Raw genomic sequence first — 21,119 nt, 5'->3', positions numbered from 1 at the left:
AGTGACAGGCATACATTTCCTAGAAAATGCTGGCAAGTTGAACTTAGTTGGCCAAAGGATGCAGAATTAATCTTCACATCTAAGGTGAAAGGAAGAAGTGGAGCCAGCCTTCAAATATGAAAGGCCTGCCTGGTGCTTAAAGGACTGGAAGAAACAGAGTTCTTCTCTCTCTGTAGACAGATACTCTGATGACTTCCTTGGGAGGACTCAGCTTGTCATGGGAAGGAGGGGCAAACCTGGTTGTAAACCTTACTGTCTCTAGCAGTCTCTTGCCAGACAGTATGTAGTAGGTGAAGATCTGGCCTCCCTCACAGCCTGAAGGCATTTAATCCTTCTTGCCTGCCTTTGCAAAAGCTTTATCTTCCAAACACATCCTAAACTCCTATCAACTTAAGAGTAAATAATAATGGTAAATGATAATGATAATAATAATAATAATAATAGCTACCATTTATTGAGCACCTACTCTATTCTGTGCCATGCACTGTGCTAGGCACTTTTCGTACAATATCTAATTTAAATCCTCACAACAACCCTGTGAGGTAGGTATTATTATCATTTTACATATGAGGGAACTGAGGCTCAGAGAGGTTAAATAACTCTCCTATCACGCAATCAAAAAGTTGTAGAGCTGGAATTCAGACTCAGAACAACCGGAGTCCAAACCCCACACTCCAGTGAATTAAAGTAGAGGAAGAGGGGAGAGAAAGGGCCAAATTCCAGAGACTGTTGGGTGCAATGGATATGGTACGATGACTAGTAAGATATGGGAAGGGATTTAAGCCTATAAATGTTCCTAGCTGGTGAGTCTATGTAGGTCACGATGAAGGTAATTAGGACTAGAATGCAGGAGGAACACACTTGACTGGGGACATGAGTTGAGTTCATGTAGACATGTCCATGGGATGTCCAGGGGGTAATAAAAATACTCTGCCAAGATTGGGGGAAGCTGGGGTGGGAGCTACACATCTGGGAATCACCAGCATACCAGCAGCAATTGAGGATATCAGGATGGATGATACCATCTTGGGGGGGGAAATAGGAAAGAGAAGTGGACCAAGGATGGAATAACAGAAACATCAACGAAGTCATGAGCAATAGTGGAGGAATTCTCAAGAGAGTTGGAGCAAACAGTACAGAAAACAGTCCTGTGGTGGTGGCTTGAAGAAGCCTTGGCTTCAGTCAGGAGCAAATCCAGAGCTCCCAGAAAGCAGGCAGGACTGACTCACGCTTCCAACCCAGCCCTTTGCTCAACAAACTCCAGGAAGGATTTATAAAATAAATGCCAAAATGTCCCTACCTTGGATAGCTGCAAAGCTTGGAGCTAATGATTTCATCTTACTCTTGACATCCCAGCCCTGAAAACATGGCAGCTTGGATGAGCCAGGATTTATAGCAGAGGCTTAGAGAGAAAAGACCTGATTGGCTTAAAGTGGAGAATAAGGTAAAAAGAAAATCTGGCGCTCAGAAGTACCCCTGTGAATCCATAGCTGGCCTGTAGGCCCCTGTGGCTGTGCCCCGGGGTGTCGGGGTGAATGTGGTGGGCGTTGTGGGTGTTAAGAATGGCCTGTCAGTCAGTCACAGGGGAGTCCTCTGCCAAGCTTAGCCTGAGACCCAGCTCACAGGCTTTATCCATGTAGGAGGACACGGGGTGTGTGTGTGGGAGGCTAGGGAACCAGCCCCAGCCTGGGAGAGGACTGGGGCACAGGGTCCAGCCCTTTGGGCAGGGACCAGCCCTGAGGCTTAAGCAAACTTGCATAGGTACGTGTGTGTGAGAGAGACAGACAAATACAGAGAGAGAGAGAGAGAGAGAGAGTGGGAGAACGAGAGAGAGACTGTCTCTTGAGAGAATCATCTCTCCGGCATGGAGGACGCTGGGGCCCTCCCAGAAGCCCTGGGACTCAGTGTGTTGAGGTGCGGGTGTGGGGACTGGACATCCTTGGGGAGCCCTGAGGGGCTGCTGAAGCAGGGTTCCTGGTCTCCTCGGAGGCTGGGCCTCCCCTCGCTGGGGGCTCACAGAAAGTCAAACAGCCCGAAATTCTTGGCTGCTCCAGGCCCAGGAAAAATTGGGGGAAGAAAAAAGAAAGAAAAGAAACGTTTCAGGCCTGGGAGTGAAATGAGCCTGCTGGTTAGTGGGGTTAGGCTCTGGAGGAAGTAGCACACAGGCAGGCATGGTCCCAGCGGGGTACAGGCAGGGAAGGCATGAATGGCTCCTGGAGAGAAACGCAGCTCCAGGGCCAGGACGGAGGCCACAGGCAGGGGGCGGTTAGGAAGGGCAGACCGGGGAGTGATTTCTGGTGTCAGTTTGGTGGGGCACAGACAAGAGATCTGCACACATGCTGGGGAGGGGAGCAGCCCACAGGTTGGCAAAGGGCCCACGTGGCTGAATCAATGGTAAATGGGAACTGAAAGGACACTCCTGGGGTCAGCTCCTAAAGTGTGTATGGGTGGGACAGCACCTGCAAGTCCAGAGCCTTGCACAGGAAGGACCCTGCACAGCGGTTAGTGGGCAAAGGGACAAGCTGGGGCAGGTTAGGGGCAGCGGAGCTGGTGACGTTCCCCGGCCCCCGCTGCGGCCAGCGAGCAGTTAGCGCGCCTGGGTTTAGTTTTGTTTATTTCCCTTTCAGGTACCAAAGTAAAAAAGACGGACGAATGGAGAAGGGCTGGCCGGCCAGGGAGGGGGCAGGATGGAAGTTGGGGAGGGCCCTGCTCACATCACATCCACGAAGAACTCACTGGGGTTTCCCATGGCCATGCGGAAGGACTGTCTGCTGGCGGTCAGTTCGGGGGGCACCGAGGCTAGGTCACGGCCCGGAGGGGCTCCAGGGGGCCCCAAGGCTGCAGGCGGCGGGGGCATCATCAGCATGGGGGGCCCGTAGAGCGGTGGCACTCCGGGAGGACCGTAGCTGGGGTGCGTGTGGTGGCTGCGCAGACTGCTGGCCAGCGAGTGGTGACTACGGTGGCTGTGCTCGCTGGCCGCCGGGCCCGAGCGCTCGCTGGGAGCCCGCTCTCGTGGCCCACGCAGGCTGCTGCGAGTCGTGTGGTCCGACTCGCTGCCACTGCCGCCCGACTTGGAGTCCCCTGCCTTCGGGTCCTTCTCCTTCCTTCGATCGCTGCCGCTGCGGTTGGAGCCACTGCTCCTACTGCCTGTAGGGGACAAGAGGCAGAGCCAGGGACGCTCAGCACCAGAGAGAAAGTTTGGGGCTCCCGGCGGCCCCCCTCCCCGGCCTCAGCCCCTCACCTTCACTGTGCTGACTGCTGGCGCTGCCTCCGCCATAGCTGTAGCCCAGCTCCGGGAAGCCCGGGTGCGGGTTGTAGGGGTGTGGGGGCGGCGGGTATTGGTAAGGGAAAGCCATGGGCCAAGGGGCGGCCCCAGGGTGCGGCAGAGGGGCCAGAGTGTCCTGATCCGAGGCGCCACTGGAACCGTCGTGGTCATGGAGGGACAGGTTGGCCATGTCTGGGGAAGGAGGGCTGGGTGAGCCAGGCCTGCCCCACCTCCCCATTCCCCTTGACCATGAGAGGGCCCCAGCCTAGGTGGGGGTGGGTCAGCAGGTAGTTTCTGGCCAAGAGCTCACCCTTTCTGTAGACCCCTCTGCTACCTCTAGACAACCCTGGGGAGACCCTGCAGGACCTCTGGGCCACCATTTCAACTCCACAGCCACACCCTTGGAGGCCCCTGCCAAGCTCTGGGTACTTTCTTCTCCCTCCTCAGTGGGCCCGGAGAAGGAGCAAAACTCTTAATCGGCCATTTTCTCTTTTGTTCACTCAGCAGTGAGGCTGGAAAAGGGGGAAGGCTGAAACAGCAGAGAGCCACAAGGTACTGTACACCTGCAATTCCCAAGGCACAGTACAAAGCACTCCATCTCCTGCAAGCGTACCACTACCCTATGAAGAAGGCATTTGTCACAGTTCTTCCAGATGACGAAAGTGAGGTCTAGACAGGTTGAGAGAGCAGCCTGAGGTCAGCCTACACTGTAGCTACAGCAGGAGCTAGGAGCTGCTTGCTTTTCCTGACCTTTCCAGATGAGGTCATGATGTAAGAGCAGAGAAGGAGCCGGGGTGTGGCACAGCGGGTTAAGCCACCACCTGCAATATCAGCATTCCATATGAGTACTGGCTCTGCCAGCCACATGGGAGACCTGGATGAAGCTCCTGGCTTTGGCCTGGCCCAGCACTAGCCATTACGGCCAATTGGGTAGTGAACCAGTGGATGGAAGATTGGAAGATCTTTCTCTCTTTGTGTAACTCTTTCAAATAAATACATCAATCTTAAAAAAGAAGAAGGAGCAGCAGCAGCAGCAGCAGCAAAGTTTGGGGGAATTTTGCACTCTTGTAGCTCCAGAATTACAAAACCCCATGAAAAGCCTCGAGCGGCATCAGCGTTTCAGCACCTCCCCATAAAGAATGCCCTGGCCCTGAGCTCACGTTTCTGGTGCTGCTGGGAGGGGTGGAGTGGTATGGGAAGGGTCAGAAGACAGGACAGCTTGGGCACCTCCTCTGACCTCTCGACCCCATTCCCGGAGGAGCTCTTCACAGCCCAGTCCCACCCTATCAACAGGAGTTATTTCATGACTCTGGCTCCCCCTAACAATGTTGGAACTACCTGAAGGGGATGAGCGTAAGGGACCACCAGGACCTGCTGGGCCACTCTCTGCCTACCCACCATCTGTATCAGATCCCAGAGCTCTGAGAGAGCTGGACTAGCATCAGGGACCACCTGCCTGGATGCAGGTAAGACCTTCCTCCAAGCCCTAACATGAGCCAGCCCAGGCTTCCAGGGAAAGGTCAGGAGCCCCTGGAGCCTGCCAGCTAAGCCTTCAACCTGTCACAATGCCAGCAGTTGGATGGGGTGGTGCAGGGGGAAGCAGTGATCGGGCTTGATCCGGTGAGGACTAGTGAGGAATTTAGCCTCCAGGTTACTGTCCTGAGGGGAGTAACTGTGTATTCCTAGGGCATCCCAGCACCCCATTCTTCCCTTTGAGCTTGTTATACTTCTAGCTGAGAACACCTAAGCCAGTGACAAGTAAAAGATCTATTCTAGGGACCAGTGCTGTGGCTTAGCGGGTTAAGCTGCCACCTGCAGTGCCAGCATCCCATATGGGCACTGGTTCTAATCCCGGCTGCTCCACTTCTGATCCAGCTCTCTGCTGTGGCCTGGGAAAGCAGTAGAAGATGGTCCAAGTCCTTGGGCCCCTGCGTCCACGTGGGAGACCTGGAAGAAGCTCCTGGCTACTGGCTTTGGATTGGTGCAGCTCAGGCTGTTGCAGCCAATTGGGGAGTGAACCAGTGGATGGAAGACCTCTCTCTCTCTCTCTGCCTCTCCTTCTTTCTCTGTGTAATTCTTTCAAATAAAAAATAAATCTTTAGAAAAAAAAAATCTGTTCTATCACTGTGGCACTGGTAGCCTCGGTCCATGGATGCCAGGTGGACCAAGGTAAGGAGCACTGTCTCTTGAGCAGAACCCAGAGCAGCCTTGAGAAGCTCTATGTGTCACTGGAGGTTTGGGGCCAGGGCCAGCTTCTACTAACGATGTTGTCAATAACTATACTTCCTCAAGTCCGAGAAGTCCCTAGTGATAAGACATACCCCAACTTCTCAGATATTCCAATGTGAGAAAATATGCATGTTACAATCAATGGACAACTTTTACAGAGCACTTGCTGTGGGCCAGATGCTATGCAAAGAGCATTATGGGAATTCTTGTATTCCAAACAATGCTGTAACATAGGTTCCACTATCATCTCTGCTTACTGATCAAGAAATTGAGGCACCAAGGGTTATGTCACTCACTCACATTCACACATCAGGAAGAGGAGCTAAAATTTGAACTTTGTCACTGATGAAGGCACTGGAGTATTGGTTAGTCAGAAATGTCTAACACCAAAATGGATGGATGGATCCTGACTACTCCATGAGGCGGTGTTGCTGTGCTGAGGGCCGTGGAGCTCTCTCCACCCAGGAACCAGGATCTGCACATAGGAACAGACATTCTAGTTCCCAGAACGTAATTGGAAGCATTTTTTAAAAAAGATTTACCAGTGCCCATATAGGATGCCAGCTCTGCAGGTGGTGGCTTAGCCCACTACACCACAGCACCGGCCCCAATTGGAAGCATTTTAAGAGAGCCCTTTGTGGGCCAGCACTGTGGCATAGCGGGTAAAGCCGCCACCTGCAGTGTCAGAATCCCATATGGGCACTGGTTGGAGTCCTGGCCGCTCCACTTCTGATCCAGCTCTCTGCTGTGGCCTGGGAAAGCAATGGAGGATGGCCCCAGTGCTTGGGCCCCTGCACCCACGTGGAAGACTTGGAAGAAGCTCCAGGCTTCAATTAGCCCAGCTCTAGCCATGCGGCCCTTTGGGGAGTGAACCAGAGGATGGAAGACCTCTCCCTCTGTTTCTCCCTCTCTGTAACTCTATCTTTCAAATAAGTAAATAAAATAGAGAGAATGCCTTTGGGTGCCAGCCAGCACCACTGGGCTGAAAGAAGGCTCCCACCCTGAAAACTGCTGTCCTGTATGAGGACTTTCCATCTCAGGGGTGGTCCAGGCTAGGAAGAAGGGTGGTTCCTTGTGGAGATCCTCCTGCTTGGTAACCTGCACTGGCATTGTACTCTCTTAAGATCAAGTCTAACCTCCCTGGTACAGCTGCAAAGCCCTCTGCAGCTTCATCCCGGGACTCTGGGGAGGACTTGGAGCCTCAGGCCTGCCCTGTTGGAACCTGCTTGGTGCAGAAGCCCAGGGCAGGAACTCCAGTTGCCCTGGCACCACACACCCAGGGCAGCCCCAGGTGGTTAGGTGAACAAGGGCTCTGGAGCCCCAGAGAAGCTCCTCTGCTTCCAGCTGTGTGACCTGGAGTAGACCACCAGCTACAAGTGTTGGGTTCTTCATCTGAAAACAGGAATAGCAATAGTATAGCAACGGCAGGAACCCCGTGAGGCTTGAGCGCAAGAGAAGCAGATTTAGAAACAACCAGTTCTGTTGTTGGCCAAGCTAAGCAGGCACTTAAGATGCAGGGCCCAGGAAAGAGAGGCAGGACAGGGGCTGGCTGGACTCTGTTTCCCCTGCAGAATTCTCAGGCCTTGAGCTGGGCCCCTGGCTCTGCCTCGCCCCCACTCCCATCCCTCCTGCCATCCAGATCCTCAGAGTCTGTAACCATATTCTTGGGCACTTCCCTACTCGCCGCCAGGAAACAGGGCAGAGGGGAGGCACGTACTGCCGCAGAGGTCACCAAAGATGTAGTAGCACTGCTCCGAGAAGGTGATCTTGTTGACAGTATGGCGGATGAAGCCGGCTTTCAGCAGGTTGCTGGCGTACTTGCGGGCCTCCCGCCGGTCGGTGAAGCCTTCCACGTTGTGGTACAGCCAGTCCACCACATCTGAGCCTGGGGGTGAGGTACCCAATTCGGGGCCCTGGCCTTCTCTGCCCCTCCACTCTCCGCCCCCGCCCTTCATCCCACGGTGGGGCTTTCTCACCGATGAAGGCATTGGGGATGGTAATCTTGAGCCACATGCGGTCTCGGACCTCCAGCCCTGATTCAGGGGAGGCCATTGCTTTCACGATGGCAGCCATGTCGCTGTGGATGGACAGGTGGAAGTCATCTAGGCCTGCGGGTGGAAGGGAGAAAGTGGTGTTGGTGTTAGGCAGACAGGATTTTGCATTCCAGCTCTACCTTCTAATAATTATGGGACCACCGCTGGGCAAACTACTGACTTCTTGGACATTGTTTCCCCCTCTGTAAAAAAATGGGGATTTTAATATTTACTTTACAAGGACACTTGAAGAAAGAACTCAATAATGTAAACAAGGTGCTCAACACAGTGTGTAACACACATCATGATTGTCAGCACGGCAGCCATCTACTGAGTGATCGCTCTGTGGCATACACTGTGACGATGCTTCACTTTCATGCTCTCATTAAACCCGCAGGACCCGGTCAAGTTCGTATCATCAGTCCCCTTTTATAAGAGAGAACTGAGGCTCTAGGATACGCGATCCAGGCTCAGAAGCAAACACATGTGGTGAGGGTTGGAGTGCTCACTAGGGAAGCTGCAATGTGAGGTGAGTCCCCTCTCCGGCCCTCTCTGATGCCCAAGCAAGAGTCACCTTGTGACCCTTAATAGTCCCTCCCACACAGCCAGGTCTGCGGGCTCAGGGGACAGGGTTGGGCACTCACGCTCTGTGTCGGGGATGGAGCTGGTGATGGAGGAGCTGGTGGAGGTGATGGTGCTCAGGGAAGGGCTCATGCCGTAGGCGGGGAAGGTGCCGGTCATGGCTGCAGTGTGGGAGACCCAGGCTGCAGGGTCAATGGGCCGGATAGGTTCACCTGCAGGGAGGATGAGGAGTCATGGACTGCCCACCCTGCTTGCTGCTGGGCCCACAGGGTAGGTGTAGGGGTTTAGGACAACACAGAAGAAAGGAGAGACAGGGTTCATATATGCCAACTTAAGCCTTTAGCATCAAGTCCCCCATTCACTTACTCCTGGGCAATGTGAAACAACCACGTGGACTTGGGTCCCAGCACTTGGCTACAGTCAGGGTGATGGGCCTGAAAACAACGTTGTCCCAGTGAGAGCAGGCATGTGAAGGCCACCAAGCCTCTTTTGATAGCCAGAAATGCCTACCCCTCCTCAGCAGTGCCCCTCCAGCCATACCCTGGTTTGTGCACAATCTCCCGCAGTACCCGGACTGCATCATCGTTACTCATGTTCTCAAAGTTGATCTCGTTTACCTGGGAAAAAGACCAGGAGTGGGACAAGCAGCTGTGTTGGGAAAGGGCCAGGGAGCTGCGCTTGGTGGGTTCAGGGGGTCTTCCTTTCACCAAGCAGGAGCTTCTGAATGAGCAGGGTACTAAGGAGAGGGACAGCATCCTGCTCCTTACCCGCACCACCTCCCCGGGCGGGCAATGGTACCTGTAACAGCATGTCTCCAGGCTCGATGCGTCCATCAGCAGCCACAGCCCCACCCTTCATGATAGAGCCAATGTAGATGCCTCCATCACCACGCTCGTTGCTTTGGCCCACAATGGAGATGCCCAAGAAGTTATACTTTTCTACAGGGAGTAATTTAAGATCTTTAGAGAGAAGCAAGGTTCCTACCCAAATCCCAACCCCTTATTAGAAAAGCGTGGAAAGGAGGGGCTGGTGCTGTGACATAGCAAGTAAAGCCTCCGCCTGCAGTGCCAGCATCCCATCTGGGCGCTGGTTCGAGTCTCGGCTGCTCCACTTCTGATCCAGCTCTCTGCGGTGGTCTGGGAAAGCAGCAGAAGATGGCCCAAGGCCCTTGCATCCATGTGGGAGACCTGGAAGAAGCTCCTGGCTCCTGGCTTTGGATCAGCCCAGCTCCAGCTGTTGCGGCCATCTGGGGAGTGAACTAGCAGATGGAAGACAGACTCTCTCTCTCTCTCTCGCTCTCTGCCTCACTCCAACTCTGCCTTTCAAATAAACAAACAAATAAACCTAAGAAAGGAAGGGAGGGAGGGAAGGAGAGAGGGAGAGAGGGGAGGGAGAAAAGCAAGGAGGACAGACAGGAAGAAAAGGGTGCAGAGGGACAAGAGCGGACCTTCAGACCTTCACTGAGCCTGACTCAAGCACTGCGTTCAGCACGCTTCCCTACGCGCTCACCTACTCCTCCCTCGCTGTGAGGCAGGGACTTGCGGAGCCCCAGTTCACAGAGCAGGCAGCTGAAGGTCATAAAATTTAAGTGACTTTTCTAAGTAAGTTGACAGAGCCAGAATTCAAACTCAGAACTAAATTCCAAAGTTGGACTGTTTTTATTGCATCCAGCTGTCTCCCCAAGAGAGTACCTAGGCAGAAACCAGAGAGCAAGGAGGCAAAGGCTGAAAGATGGGAAAGGGTGGCTCAAGGAAATCACTTCCTCCAGGAGGCCTCCCTTGATGCCATTTGCTGCTCCCACAGCTCTCAGTGCTCATCTCTGTCACAGCCCTGCTCATGGACACGTTGTTGAAAGAGAGCTCCATGAGGGCAGGGAACACGTCCTGTACCCCTTAAATGCTCGCGTATGCCCAGGGCGTGGCATGTGGCAGGTGCTGGGGGGTGCTGGTCCCGCACTCACCCATGTTGAGAGTGACGGTGATGATGTTCAGGGACATGGTGGAGTCAGTGATGCTGCTGAAGGAGGAGGACTGGAAGAGACAGAGGCCCTGAGCGCAGGGCCCACCTGCCTCCTCCCCATGGTGAGCCCCCAGCGCCCCTAAGGGAAGCACAAGCCTTGCCTGCCTGGGACGGGCTCGCCGTCTGCCCCTCGCACCCCGCAGCCGGCCCCCAGCCACATACCCGCTCAATCCGGGAGACCTTCTGCTTCCTCCGCCGCCGCTTGTGTCTTCTCATTAGGCGCGAGGCGCTGCTCTGCTCTGTGGAGCTGCTGAACCTGGGGGGCCCACAGTCGTTCCCCACCAGGCTCCCAGCCCTGCCCCAGGTGAGGCACTGCAGGGCCCACATCCCTCCCAGGGGCCCAGAGCCCTCAGGGCCACTTGCCCCACCGTACCCGGGAAATGAAAGCCCCACCTGCTGGTGGAATCATCCTCATCTGAGTCAAAGAAGCTGGTGGTCTCCAACTCGCTGCTCATAAGGGTGGAGGAGCTATCATAACCCCCGGGCTCGCGCCGCCGCTCCCCCTTCGCAGTTCCGTTTAGCCGGGCCGCTGCAGGGGACAGAGGCAGCTGGGTTCACACAGAGCCCAGTGCAGCAGAGGAGGGAGGAGAGACAGCCAGAAAGTGGGGGTGAAGGGATGGGAGCTGGAGGGGAGGGCGGAGAGCACGTCCCTGCTCAGCTCGGGGGGACACACACCGTGCTCTGGGCCGTCCCTGCGGCGAGGCCGTTCCCGCTGGGCAGACACCAACGAGTCCGTCTCGGTGTCATTGTCCAGGTTCTCCTGGCTGCCCCCGCCAGCATGAGGGCTGCAGAGAAGAGAGGACTTGGTGGGGGCGGGGCAGGCTGAGGGCTCCCTGCCCCAGTCCCGGGCTGGGCTAAGGCGGCCTTCCCCCATGGAAGGTCACACTCACTGGAAGGATGGGGGCCTCGAGTCCCCGATGCCACCGGTGCGCTCCATAGGCGGTGGCAGCTCCACTGGGTTGTCTGCGCAGAAGGGGGCTGGTTCTGGGTGTGAGCCCTCAGCTGACACCAGCTGGTGGGGAGAAAGTGAGGAGGGCTACATTCCAGAGGCACAGGGAGAAGGCGCTTCTGGCAATGCATGACGCCTAGGGGAAGCAGCTGGAAACACTGAGGGACAAGGGACAGGGCTGAGAAGAGGAGCGGCTGCGAGACACGGGTTGGTGAGGCAGAGTGGGTGCAGGGTCTGAGGCAGGGATTGGCAGGTGACAGCAGGTGTCTCGATGGGCCCAGGAGTTGTGTTTGTTCCCACTGTGCAGTCCTATCTCTTCCTCTTCTCCCTTCCCACCGCTTTCCCACTTTTCACTAAGGCTAAGACTCTGAGGTGAGAAACAGCTCAGTTAGAAACTAAAGGAAGATTCAGATGCTGAAGCACAAAACCACCAGCTAGCTACCAGAACAGAGATGCCTTCCCTCCTCTAGCCCAGCACAGGGAAACAGATGGACACAAGGTTGAGGGCTCCTTACCCAGGACACCACGCGGCCATTGAAGCAGGGCAGCTTGGCATTGTCGTCAGAGATCTCCTCCTTCACCACTCTGCAGGGGAACACGGATGTCAGAGAGAACTTTCTAGCATCGAAATAGAGGTTCCTCTACTTCTACTCTAGGAATCAAGCACTAATACAAGACTGTTTATATGAGATCAGGGGTGGGACCAATCCAAGGGCAGCTCTTTGTTACCACCTGAAAGATGCCAGCTGCCGCCTTGGGGCAACCCCTCAGTCAGGGGTGGCAGATGGCTGCCCCCATACCACCCCTGAGAACCTCCAGGGTGCTTTGCCCAGCTCCACCGTGACTTTCCTGGGCTGTACTTTCTCTTCCTTTTTGACCCTAAACTGGGAAAAAGCACACAATTACTGCTTGTCCTTCCCTTCTCAACTGGGAATCCTGACATTGTTCTGGGAGGTATGGACTCAGAATTTAAGGAAATTAGTAAAGAAAAAGGCAGAAAGCATTTACTGAACATCTACCACATGACATTAAGATAACTAAACAATAATAAGTGATCTCATTTAGCATGTGTATGACTTCATTTAATGTCACATTTAAGGTACACCCAGGGACTAGCACTGTGGCATGGTGGATAAAGCCACTGCCTGCATCCCCGATGGGTGCCGGTTCAAGTTCCAGCTGCTCCTCTTCCAATCCAGCTCACTGCTGTGGCCTGGCCTGAGAAAGCAGTGAAAGATGACCCAAGTGCTTGGGCCCCTGCACACGTGTGGGAGCTCCTGGCTCCTGGCTTCAGATCAGCCCAGCTCCTGCAGCTTCAGCCATTTGGGGAGTGAACCAGTGGGATGGAAGATCTTTCTCTCCCTCTCTCTAACTCTGCCTCTCAAGTAAATAAATAAAATCTTTTGAAAAAAAAAAAGATAGGTACACCCAGAGAAACCAGGCTCAACAGATTCAGTAATTCACCTAGACTCATACCACTTAAGTGAGGAGCTAAAACTTGAATCCTCATCAGACTTAAAGCCCATATCCTTAGCTGTTTATACCAGCTTATCTCCTTAAATATTCTATAGTTAGAACATACAATTGGGGCCAGCATTTCTTTGACTCAGATGAGGATGATTCCACCAGCAGGTGGGGCTTTCATTTCCCGGGTATGGTGGGGCAAATGGCCCTGAGGACTCTGGGCCCCCCCAGCAGGTTAACGCCCTAGCCTGAAGTGCCGGCATCCCCATATGGGTGCCAGTTCGAGACCTGGCTGCTCCACTTCTGATCCAGCTCTCTGCTATGGCCTGGGAGAGCAGTAGAAGATGGCCCAAGTCCTTGGGTCCAGCACCCATGTGGGAGACCTGGAAGAAGCTCCTGGCTCCTGGCTTCGGATCGGCACAGCTGTGGCCAATTAGGGAGTGAGCCATCGGATGGAAGACCTCTCTTTCTCTCTCTCTCTCTCTGCCTCTCCTCTCTGTGTAACTCTTTCAAATAAATAAGTAAATCTTTAAAAAAAAAATACAATCTTCATATCAGCCTCATTAGGTAGACAATATGATTCTCATTTCACAAAAAGGAAACTGAACAACTTTCAGTAACCTTTCCAAGGCCACAGATCTAGTAGATGTCAGAGCTGGCATTCAATCCTAGGCTTGTCTGACTTCAAAACCCACACCTTCCACTGTAGCTCAGTTTTTCCTGTACGAGGACAGAGGTGATGTGGGTCTCTGCGGAGGGTGGGTGGTGGGGGGCAGCGATGTAGGGCCTGAGGTGTATGGGATGTGGTTATGGCCATATTGTCTGGTTTGAGGAATGTGGTGAGGCAGGAAGTCAGACGTGGACTCGGTTCAGGGCCAGGGAAGAGAATGGAAAAGTTAAGGACTATCAAGACTGTCAAATGCCCAGGAGTACAGAGCTTGGAGGATGTGACCAGTGGTAAGAGAATGACACATGCCTGGAGTTTGCACCAAAGACAACCGACAGCAAGGAAAGAAGCTGGGAAGCCTAGTCTTTCCTTGTTCTTTGAGCAGCTTCTGCCCAGAGCCAGGAACATGTTTGTCTTCTTGTGATGCTTACATTCTTGGACTCACAGCCAAGTTTGAAGGCAGAGCCTGCCTATCTCCCTCCCATTCAGCTCTGGCTCCCCTGCCATTTCTAACCCCAAGACAACCCTAGGAAAGCAGCCCAAATCATCCTGCTCCGGCCCACCATGGCAAAAAGCCTGGAGATAGATGAGGCTGGAAAGAAGGAACAGGGGTAGCTCAGACTCACCAGCCAGGCTGCCCACAGGGTACCCCAAGCCCGCAGCCCTGAAAACAGCTGGGGCTCAAAGGAAAAGAGGGTGGGGTGGGCCACATGGCCTGGGCTCTAGGGTCTGCTCTGGAGGGGGTCTCCCTGTGGTGAGAAACTACCGAGTCCTCACCCCCTCCCCTAGCAGGCCCCACCACACTACAGATGTTTTCTCTCTTCTGGGGGGTCACTGACAGGTCGCCAAGACTCTGCTGACTCACAATGATCAGCTGATCTCGGCAGCCTTGGGGGACCTCGGCCAGGCTCTCCCATCCCCACTGTGGAGCCGAATGGCTTGGGGTTCCACAATGCACGTGCGCACACACACACACATACACAATTATACTCCAAGTGCAGTCAGACAAATATGGGTTCAAATTCCAATTCTACCACTTATTAGCCCTCCCATCTTAGAGACTTTTCTTAACTTTTCCAAGCCTTTGTTTCATCATGGCAAATGAGATTCTTATATGCCTGCCACAGTCTGCACTGTCTAGACATACAATAAAAAGCTTATTACTAAGTTTGTGAATGATCATTATTTTTTTACTTGAGAGGCAGTGTTGGGGGGAGGGAGGGGGAGGGAGAGGAGGAGGGAGAGGGAGAGAAAGAGAGAGAGAGAGCTGGCTAGCTCTCATCCAGTAGTTCGTTCCCCAAATGCCTATAATGGCTAGGACCAGACTGGGCTAAAGCTTGGAGCTGGAAACGCCATCCAGGAATCTCATGTGGGTAGCAGGGATTCAACTGCTTCTGTCACCACCTGCTTCCTCCCAGAGTACATTAGCAGGAAGTCAGAATTGGGAGCTGGAGCTGGGACTTAAACCCAGGCACTCTAATATGGGACATGGGCATCCCAAAAGGCAGTTAAACTGCTAGGCAAATGCTGCCCTAATGGGGCCGGCACTGTGGTGCAGAAAGTTGAGCCTCCACCTGTAGTGTCGGCGGCCCATGTGGGCCCCGGTTTGAATCCGGCCACTCCACTTTCCATCCAGCTCCCTGCTAATGCACCTGGGAAAGCAGCAGCAGATGGCCCAAGTTCTGTGCCCCTGCAGCCACATGGGAGACCTGGAAGAAGTTCCTGGCTCCTGGCCCAGCTCCAGCCATTGCAGCCATTTAGGGAGTGAACCAGCAGATGGAAGACCTCTCTTTCTCTCTCTGTATCTCTGCCTTTCAAATAAATAAATCTTTTTAAAAAAATATGCCACCCTAATTTTGTCAATTTTTATTGAGATGTATACTTTCTAATTAGGTCTAAGTTTCTAAAGGCAGGGACCAAATAAATCTGCTCAACATTCACTGTTCATCTAATTAAAAAGTGGGTGTTGAGAGCTCTATGGGCTTTAGGTCCAGTGCTGGCCTCCAAACCTTCTGAGAGAGGCTGCCATCCAGCAGATGGTTCGTGTGAGCACACTGCAAGTGGGAAGCAGTCAGAGCTGGAAAAGTAGCAGATGTGTGCATGAACAGACATCTGCTGAACATTACTCAGGTGTCAGGCCCTGGCTAGGCACTGGCTGGGGTGCGGGGATAAAGAGGATAAGGTGCCGTGATGTTTTTAAAGAAAGCTCAGCCTGGAGGACAGAACATGGTTCTGGAGGAAGCAGGGTAAGAGCACTTGTGCAGGAGGCCCAGAGGTAGGACAGTATGGGACAAGGAGTGAGGAGCAACAAAAGTTAGTGAGTTAATCTGCCACAGTGACCCCTCCCCAGCTCAAGTTCAGTCTAGCAGTGAGTACCTAGCTCTTCCATCCATCAGTGATCTCTTCAGTGCTAATTTTTTTTTAATATTTATTTGTTTATTTGAAAGTCAGAATTACAGAGAGAGAGAAGGACAGGCAGAGGGAGAGAGGCCTTCCATCCGCTGGTTCACCCCTAGTTGGCCGCAACAGCCAGAGCTGCGCCAATCCGAAACCAGGAACCAGGAGCTTCTTCTGGGTCCCCCACGCGGATGCAGAGGCCCAAGGACTTGGGCCATCTTCTACTGCTTTCCCAGGCCAAAGCAGAGAGCTGGATCGGAATCGCAGCAGCCAGGATATGAACTGACGCCCATATGGGATGCCGGCACTACAGGCGGCAGCTTAACCCACTACGCCACAGTGCCAGCCCTGCTAAAAATATTTATCCTCCTACTTCCCAAATAATTTAGGAGGGCTGAGCCTACCCTGAGTTTGAAAATACTTCTGTGGCCGGAACCGCGGCTCACTAGGCTAATCCTCCGCCTAGCAGCGTCGGCACATCGGGTTCTAGACCCAGCCAGGGCGCCGGATTCTGTCCCGGTTGCCCCTCTTCCAGGCCAGCTCTCTGCTGTGGCCCGGGAGTGCAGTGGAGGATGGCCGGAGTGCTTGGGCCCTGCACCCCATGAGAGACCAGGAGAAGCACCTGGCTCCTGCCTTCGGATCAGCGCGGTGCGCCGGCTGCAGCGCGGTGGCCATTGGAGGGTGAACCAACGGCAAAGGAAGACCTTTCTCTCTGTCTCTCTCTCTCTCACTGTCCACTCTGCTTGTCAAAAAAAAAAAAAAAAAAAAAAAACTTTTAGAGACCAGATGGGACTTGGGGCATCTTCAGGCCTCACACCCAGGACCTCAGGGGTTGAGCTGGTATGGAGAGAAAGCAACCTTCCTCATTCGACTCACTTTCCCTTCTCTCAGCAGGGGTCCCTGGCCTGGGGCTTGGATGAGTGGCAGCCCTATGGCCCCTACAGCTTGCCAAGGTTTACTATCTCTGTTCTAGAGGACACACCTGTACTAGGAAACAATAATCTCACATGGGGGGTGGGGGCGTTGCAGCACCATATGGGCACTGATTGAGTTCTGGTTGCTCCACTTTGGATCCAGCTCCTTGCTAATGTGCCTGGGGAAGCAGCAGACGATGGCCTAAATACTTGGCCCCTGCCACACACTTGGGAGACCAGATGAAGCTCCTGGCTCTGGCCAGGCCTAGTCCTGGTGATTGAGCCCATATGGGGAATGAACCAGCTGATGGAAGATCTCTTGGTCTCTGTCTCCTCTCTAACTCTGCCTTTCAAACAAATAAACCCTTTTAAAAAAATAATAATCTTACCTGGAATTGCGTGACTATGGCTTTAGATTTTGGAGCCAAATTTCTGATGTCTAAACAAGCTCTGCTGCTTACTCGCTGTGTGACCTTGGGCAAGTTACTTGAGCTTTCTGTGTTCTCATTTGTAAATGGGATATTATGACCTATCTCATAGGGCTGCTATGAGGATTCAATGAGTGAAAATTTGAACAGCATTAGATCAGTGCCTGGCACACTGGAAGGCCCACAAAGTTTGGTCAAATAGATGAAACATATAAACGCTCCTCAGCCGTCAATCCTCTGTGCTAAGACGGCCCTGCCAGTCTCCTGCTCATTTCCTTCAGGGGATACAAACAAGATCAATCACCTCCACTTCATATTTAGCACTGTTCTCAACCCTGCTAGGACAGCCCCTCGGATACCTCACAGAGAGGCTGTATGCAAGATGGCGCCAGGTGGCACATGAATAAATGCTGCTCAGTTCCATACGTATCTGTAATGTATTTTATAAAGAATATACCTTAAGAAAACTGGCTCTGTAATTTCATATCATGGAGTCAAGCTAAGAAGCATACAGAGTGGACTGACAGTGGACTTAAAGAAAAACTGTAAGGAAACAGTGACAGGGAGTCCAAGGCTATGGCTGCAGTTAGGCAAAGGGAGAGGCAGCCCCCAGAGTCTAAGCTTCAGAGGCGGGGGTCAGTGAAGGGTGGAGACACAGGCCTAGCCTAGTCCCTCCAGGCATCTGGCCCTGGTGCACTGACTCTGGCTGCTTTTCCCCAATCCTGTATCCCAAGGTAGCATCCGGGTCTCTTCCAACCCCACTCTTCTCTTGCCAGGCTAAGGCACCAGCCCTTAGCCCCCACTCCTTCCAGATTAATCCCTCAGAATCTACTCATCAGGGGTGTCTGACGCCAGACAATCATCACCACACCAGGAGTACCCCACCCCAGGGCAGAAGCGCCAACAACACAAACAAGAAAGAGTGAGCCCCACACTTCCCACTGTACACAACACGTCCATGCACACACTTCAGGGCTCCTCACACCCCGAGTTCCAGGGCAGAAGGTGACAGCCAAATATGCCAGACAGACACAGAAGGTGCTTGCTTCCTGGGGCTCCCAGGGCCAGGGCCCTGGGAGGGCAGCCAGACTGACGAACAGTTGGGAACAGGAATGCCTCCCCTCACTCAGCTCTGGGGCCCCAGGCTAGGGCTGAAGAGGCCGCCGCTGTGAGGCCCAGGGCCCAGTAAGTGTGGGGCAGGCTAGTGTGGGGGGCCTCCCCCTCCCCTCGTCCCCAGGGAGTTGGGGAAGGGGGTGTGTGAGGGGATCAGCCAGGCTCCCCCTCCCAGGCCAGCTGCTAAGAACCTTTCTCCAACATTCCCATCCCCTCTTAAAGGGGAAGTGGTTGCTTCCAAACTCTGTGGGTTCAGAGCCCTGCAGCTGGAGGGAGAAGCCACCAGGGAGGGTGGGACAAACACCATGAGCTCTTCCTGGCCCTCCCATCCAGGTTCTGAGGCCCTTCCCAAAGTCCACCTTGCCACGGCGGGACAGGAAAGGCCCCAGTGCCCAGGGATCAGCACCTGGGTTAGTGAGGACTGCTCCTCAGGGGTCAGGCACTCTGTTCACTTGACAATCCCCGAACTGCCCGCGGGCCAGAGGGAGACAGCTAAATAAACATCAGGTCTACAGGCCGGCTCCCAGCCTGGCGCGAGCATCCCCCAACGCCCCTCCCCCAGTTCAAAGTCCCACGGCGGGGCCCTCAGATGCAGGATACTCCAAATATGGGGGAAGGCGAAGGCCGAGTGCCCAACACCCAACACCCCAAGTCTGCACTAAAAAGGTGGCTCCTTGCAGGACGGCGCTGGGGGACCAAGGCTTTGGAATTGGGTGTGGGGGGTGTGTCCCTCCGTGTGGTCTCTGAGGAGGGTGGGGGGGGGCTCGACGGGCAGGAGATGGGCTCTGGGAGAGGGGACGTCCCCCCAAACTAGGAAACCAAGATTCCCCCCTTGAGAGGTGAACGGGGAGTGTCCAGAGCGGCCGGAACCCCGGCCTTCGAGAAAGCCAGGGGGGTCGCTCGCTGGAAGCCAGGGTGGCCCAGGGAAAGCCGGGGGAGTTGAGGCCGGCCCCCGAGGCAAGGCGGGGGGCCACGCTCACCCGAAATCGTCGTCCATAGACTTGAAGAAGAACTTGTAGCTGGGTCGCTGCAGGACGCCCTTAAAGTCCGCCAAGGTGACGCGCTCGGCGGGCAGGGGCAGCTTCACCAGGTACGGCGTCTCCTGCCCGTCCAGGTGGTAGATGATCTTAGTCTCGCCCATGGCCCCGGCTCGGGCCGGCGGCCCGCGCGCGGCCTGCTCGGGCGGCCGGGCCGGGCCTCTCCGGCGGCGGCGGCGGCGTTCGGCGCGGCCCAGCGGCTCAGCCCAGCTCGGCGGCCGGCCGCGGCGCCAGCTCCCTTGTTTCTCCCGGCGCTCCCGGGTCCCAGCGCCGCCCGCCGCGGCCGCCAGCCGCCCGCTTCCGCCCCCCGCTCCCCCGGCTGGGCTGGCGACCGCGACTCTTCCGGTGGCCGCGGCCCGCCGGGCTCGGCGCTCGCGGGGCCCGGCCGCCTCCCCTCCCCCGGCCCCGGCGCGGCCCCGCCCCGGCACGGCCCCGCCCCCCCGCCGCCGCAGCCGCCGAGCGGCGCGGGCAGAGCGGCAGATGCCGGCCCCGGCGGACGCCCTGGCCTCCGTGACCCCGACCGCGCGGCGGCTCCGGGGCCCCAGGCCCCGGGGGCGGAGGGGCGGATTCTCTCGGGACAGCCGCGTCCCGGGCTCCCCGCTGGAGCGGACCGGGCGGTGCTCGCTGCCCTGCCCGAGAGGGCTGGAATGCAGGGGGCGCTTTGGGCTCGGGAGATGGACTGGGGGAGGGGTGTGGACCTGACTGGATCGCGGGAGGACATTATCTCAGCGCGGCCCGGGTCCGCTGAGGAGCCCCGCCGCGGTGACTGAGCTCCCTGAGGGCCTGACGGTCCCTCAGAACCTCAGCGTCTGGGAGCGAAGTAGTGGCTTAGGTGAATGGACTGCGGGAAGAATGAGCATATGCGTGCATCACTGGGCCAGTCTCGAGTGGGAGCTAGGTCTAATCGGTTTCCTAACAGGCCTCCTCATCCCTTAGCTTTTAATTAACGTAATACATACAGAGTGCGTACTAAGGGCAAGGCATGGAGATAGAGCAGTGGTATCTAGGGCCTTCACTCACCTGCCAGGAAGCACTGAGGCTTGGGAATGAATAATTTCATAGTGACAAATGCTATGGAAAGATACAAGGGGGTACTGTGATAGTGACAGGAACAGGAGGACTCTGGGTGGTCAGAGAAGGCCTTTTGCATTTGAGCCAAGACCTAAAAATAACAAGCAGGAAGCGGCCATGGGATGGGGGGAAGAGTATTTCATGGCCACTTGGAAAAGCTAAGGCAGGAAGAAAGCTTGCCACGTGTGAGGAGTAAGAAGGCCACTTGAGCCTATAGGGACTAGGTGAAGCTAGAAAGGTAGGCAGGGGCGAGATCACAACCGGCAGCACGGACACTTTGTACACTGTTGCCAAGTTAGCAAGCAGCACTTTCACTCACCTCTTCCACTGGGAAACCGCTCCACATTCCGTAATGCTTTCCCAATATCCTTAACGTTCATATGATCCTTGGATATATATTTATTTGAAATGCAGGGGAGGAGAAAGGGAGGGAACAGGAGAGAGAGAGAGAGAGGGAGGGAGGGAGGGAGAGATCTTCCATCTGCTGGTCATTCCCCAAATGCCTACAATAACCAGGATTGGGCCAGGGTCAAAGAATAGAGCCCAGAACCCCATTCATGTCTCCAAATATGTGAGCCATCATTGCTGCCTTCCAGTGCATTAGCAAAAAGCTGGCATGGAAGTGGAGGAGCCAGTACTTGAACTAGCCACTCTGATGCAAGATGTGGGCATCCCAGCTAGTGCTTTAACTACTCTGTCAAATGCCTTCCCCTATATTGGACAAAATTTTGACTCCAGGGGCTGGTGCTGTGGCGTAGTGGGTAAAGCTGCTGCCTGCAGTGCCGGCATCCCATGTGGGGCGCTGGTTAGAATTAGAGTCCCCGGCTGCTGCACTTCTGATCCAGCTCTCTGCTATGGCCTGGGAAAGCAGTAGAAGATGGCCCAGGTCCTTGGGCCCCTGCATTCACATGGGAAGACCCTGAGGAAGCTCCTGGCTTTTGCTTTGGATTG

General features: G+C 54.9%; 1 protein-coding gene across 1 annotated transcript; it reads right to left on the bottom strand.

Moving 5' to 3' along the window:
- Positions 1-424: 424 nt before the first annotated feature.
- On the bottom strand, positions 425-19,238 carry DVL3 (dishevelled segment polarity protein 3). Its single transcript, XM_062210512.1, has 16 exons — positions 19,041-19,238; positions 11,593-11,662; positions 11,019-11,140; positions 10,804-10,913; positions 10,522-10,657; positions 10,291-10,384; positions 10,070-10,139; positions 8,908-9,047; positions 8,650-8,726; positions 8,476-8,543; positions 8,172-8,321; positions 7,471-7,602; positions 7,212-7,379; positions 3,242-3,457; positions 2,737-3,147; positions 425-2,045 (listed from the first exon to the last, which is right to left on the bottom strand). The coding sequence occupies exons 1-16, from the start codon at positions 19,199-19,201 to the stop codon at positions 2,014-2,016; spliced, it is 2,157 nt and encodes a 718-aa protein (XP_062066496.1). The 5' UTR covers positions 19,202-19,238; the 3' UTR covers positions 425-2,013.
- Between the last annotated feature and the right edge of the window lie 1,881 nt (positions 19,239-21,119).

This window comes from Lepus europaeus, chromosome 2 (assembly GCF_033115175.1).
Source record: "Lepus europaeus isolate LE1 chromosome 2, mLepTim1.pri, whole genome shotgun sequence".
In the NCBI taxonomy this organism is placed as follows: domain Eukaryota; kingdom Metazoa; phylum Chordata; class Mammalia; order Lagomorpha; family Leporidae; genus Lepus; species Lepus europaeus.
This window is presented reverse-complemented; position numbering and strand designations above follow the sequence as displayed.

Excerpts from the sequence above, each read along its gene's own strand:
- DVL3 (XM_062210512.1), bottom strand. The coding sequence starts at position 19,201 with ATGGGCGAGACTAAGATCATCTACCACCTGGACGGGCAGGAGACGCCG. Across the intron at positions 11,141-11,592 it reads ATGGCCGCGTGGTGTCCTGG|CTGGTGTCAGCTGAGGGCTC; the intron begins GTAAGGAGCCCT and ends TCTCCCCACCAG. Across the intron at positions 8,322-8,475 it reads TTGTTTCACATTGCCCAGGA|GTGAACCTATCCGGCCCATT; the intron begins GTAAGTGAATGG and ends TCCTCCCTGCAG.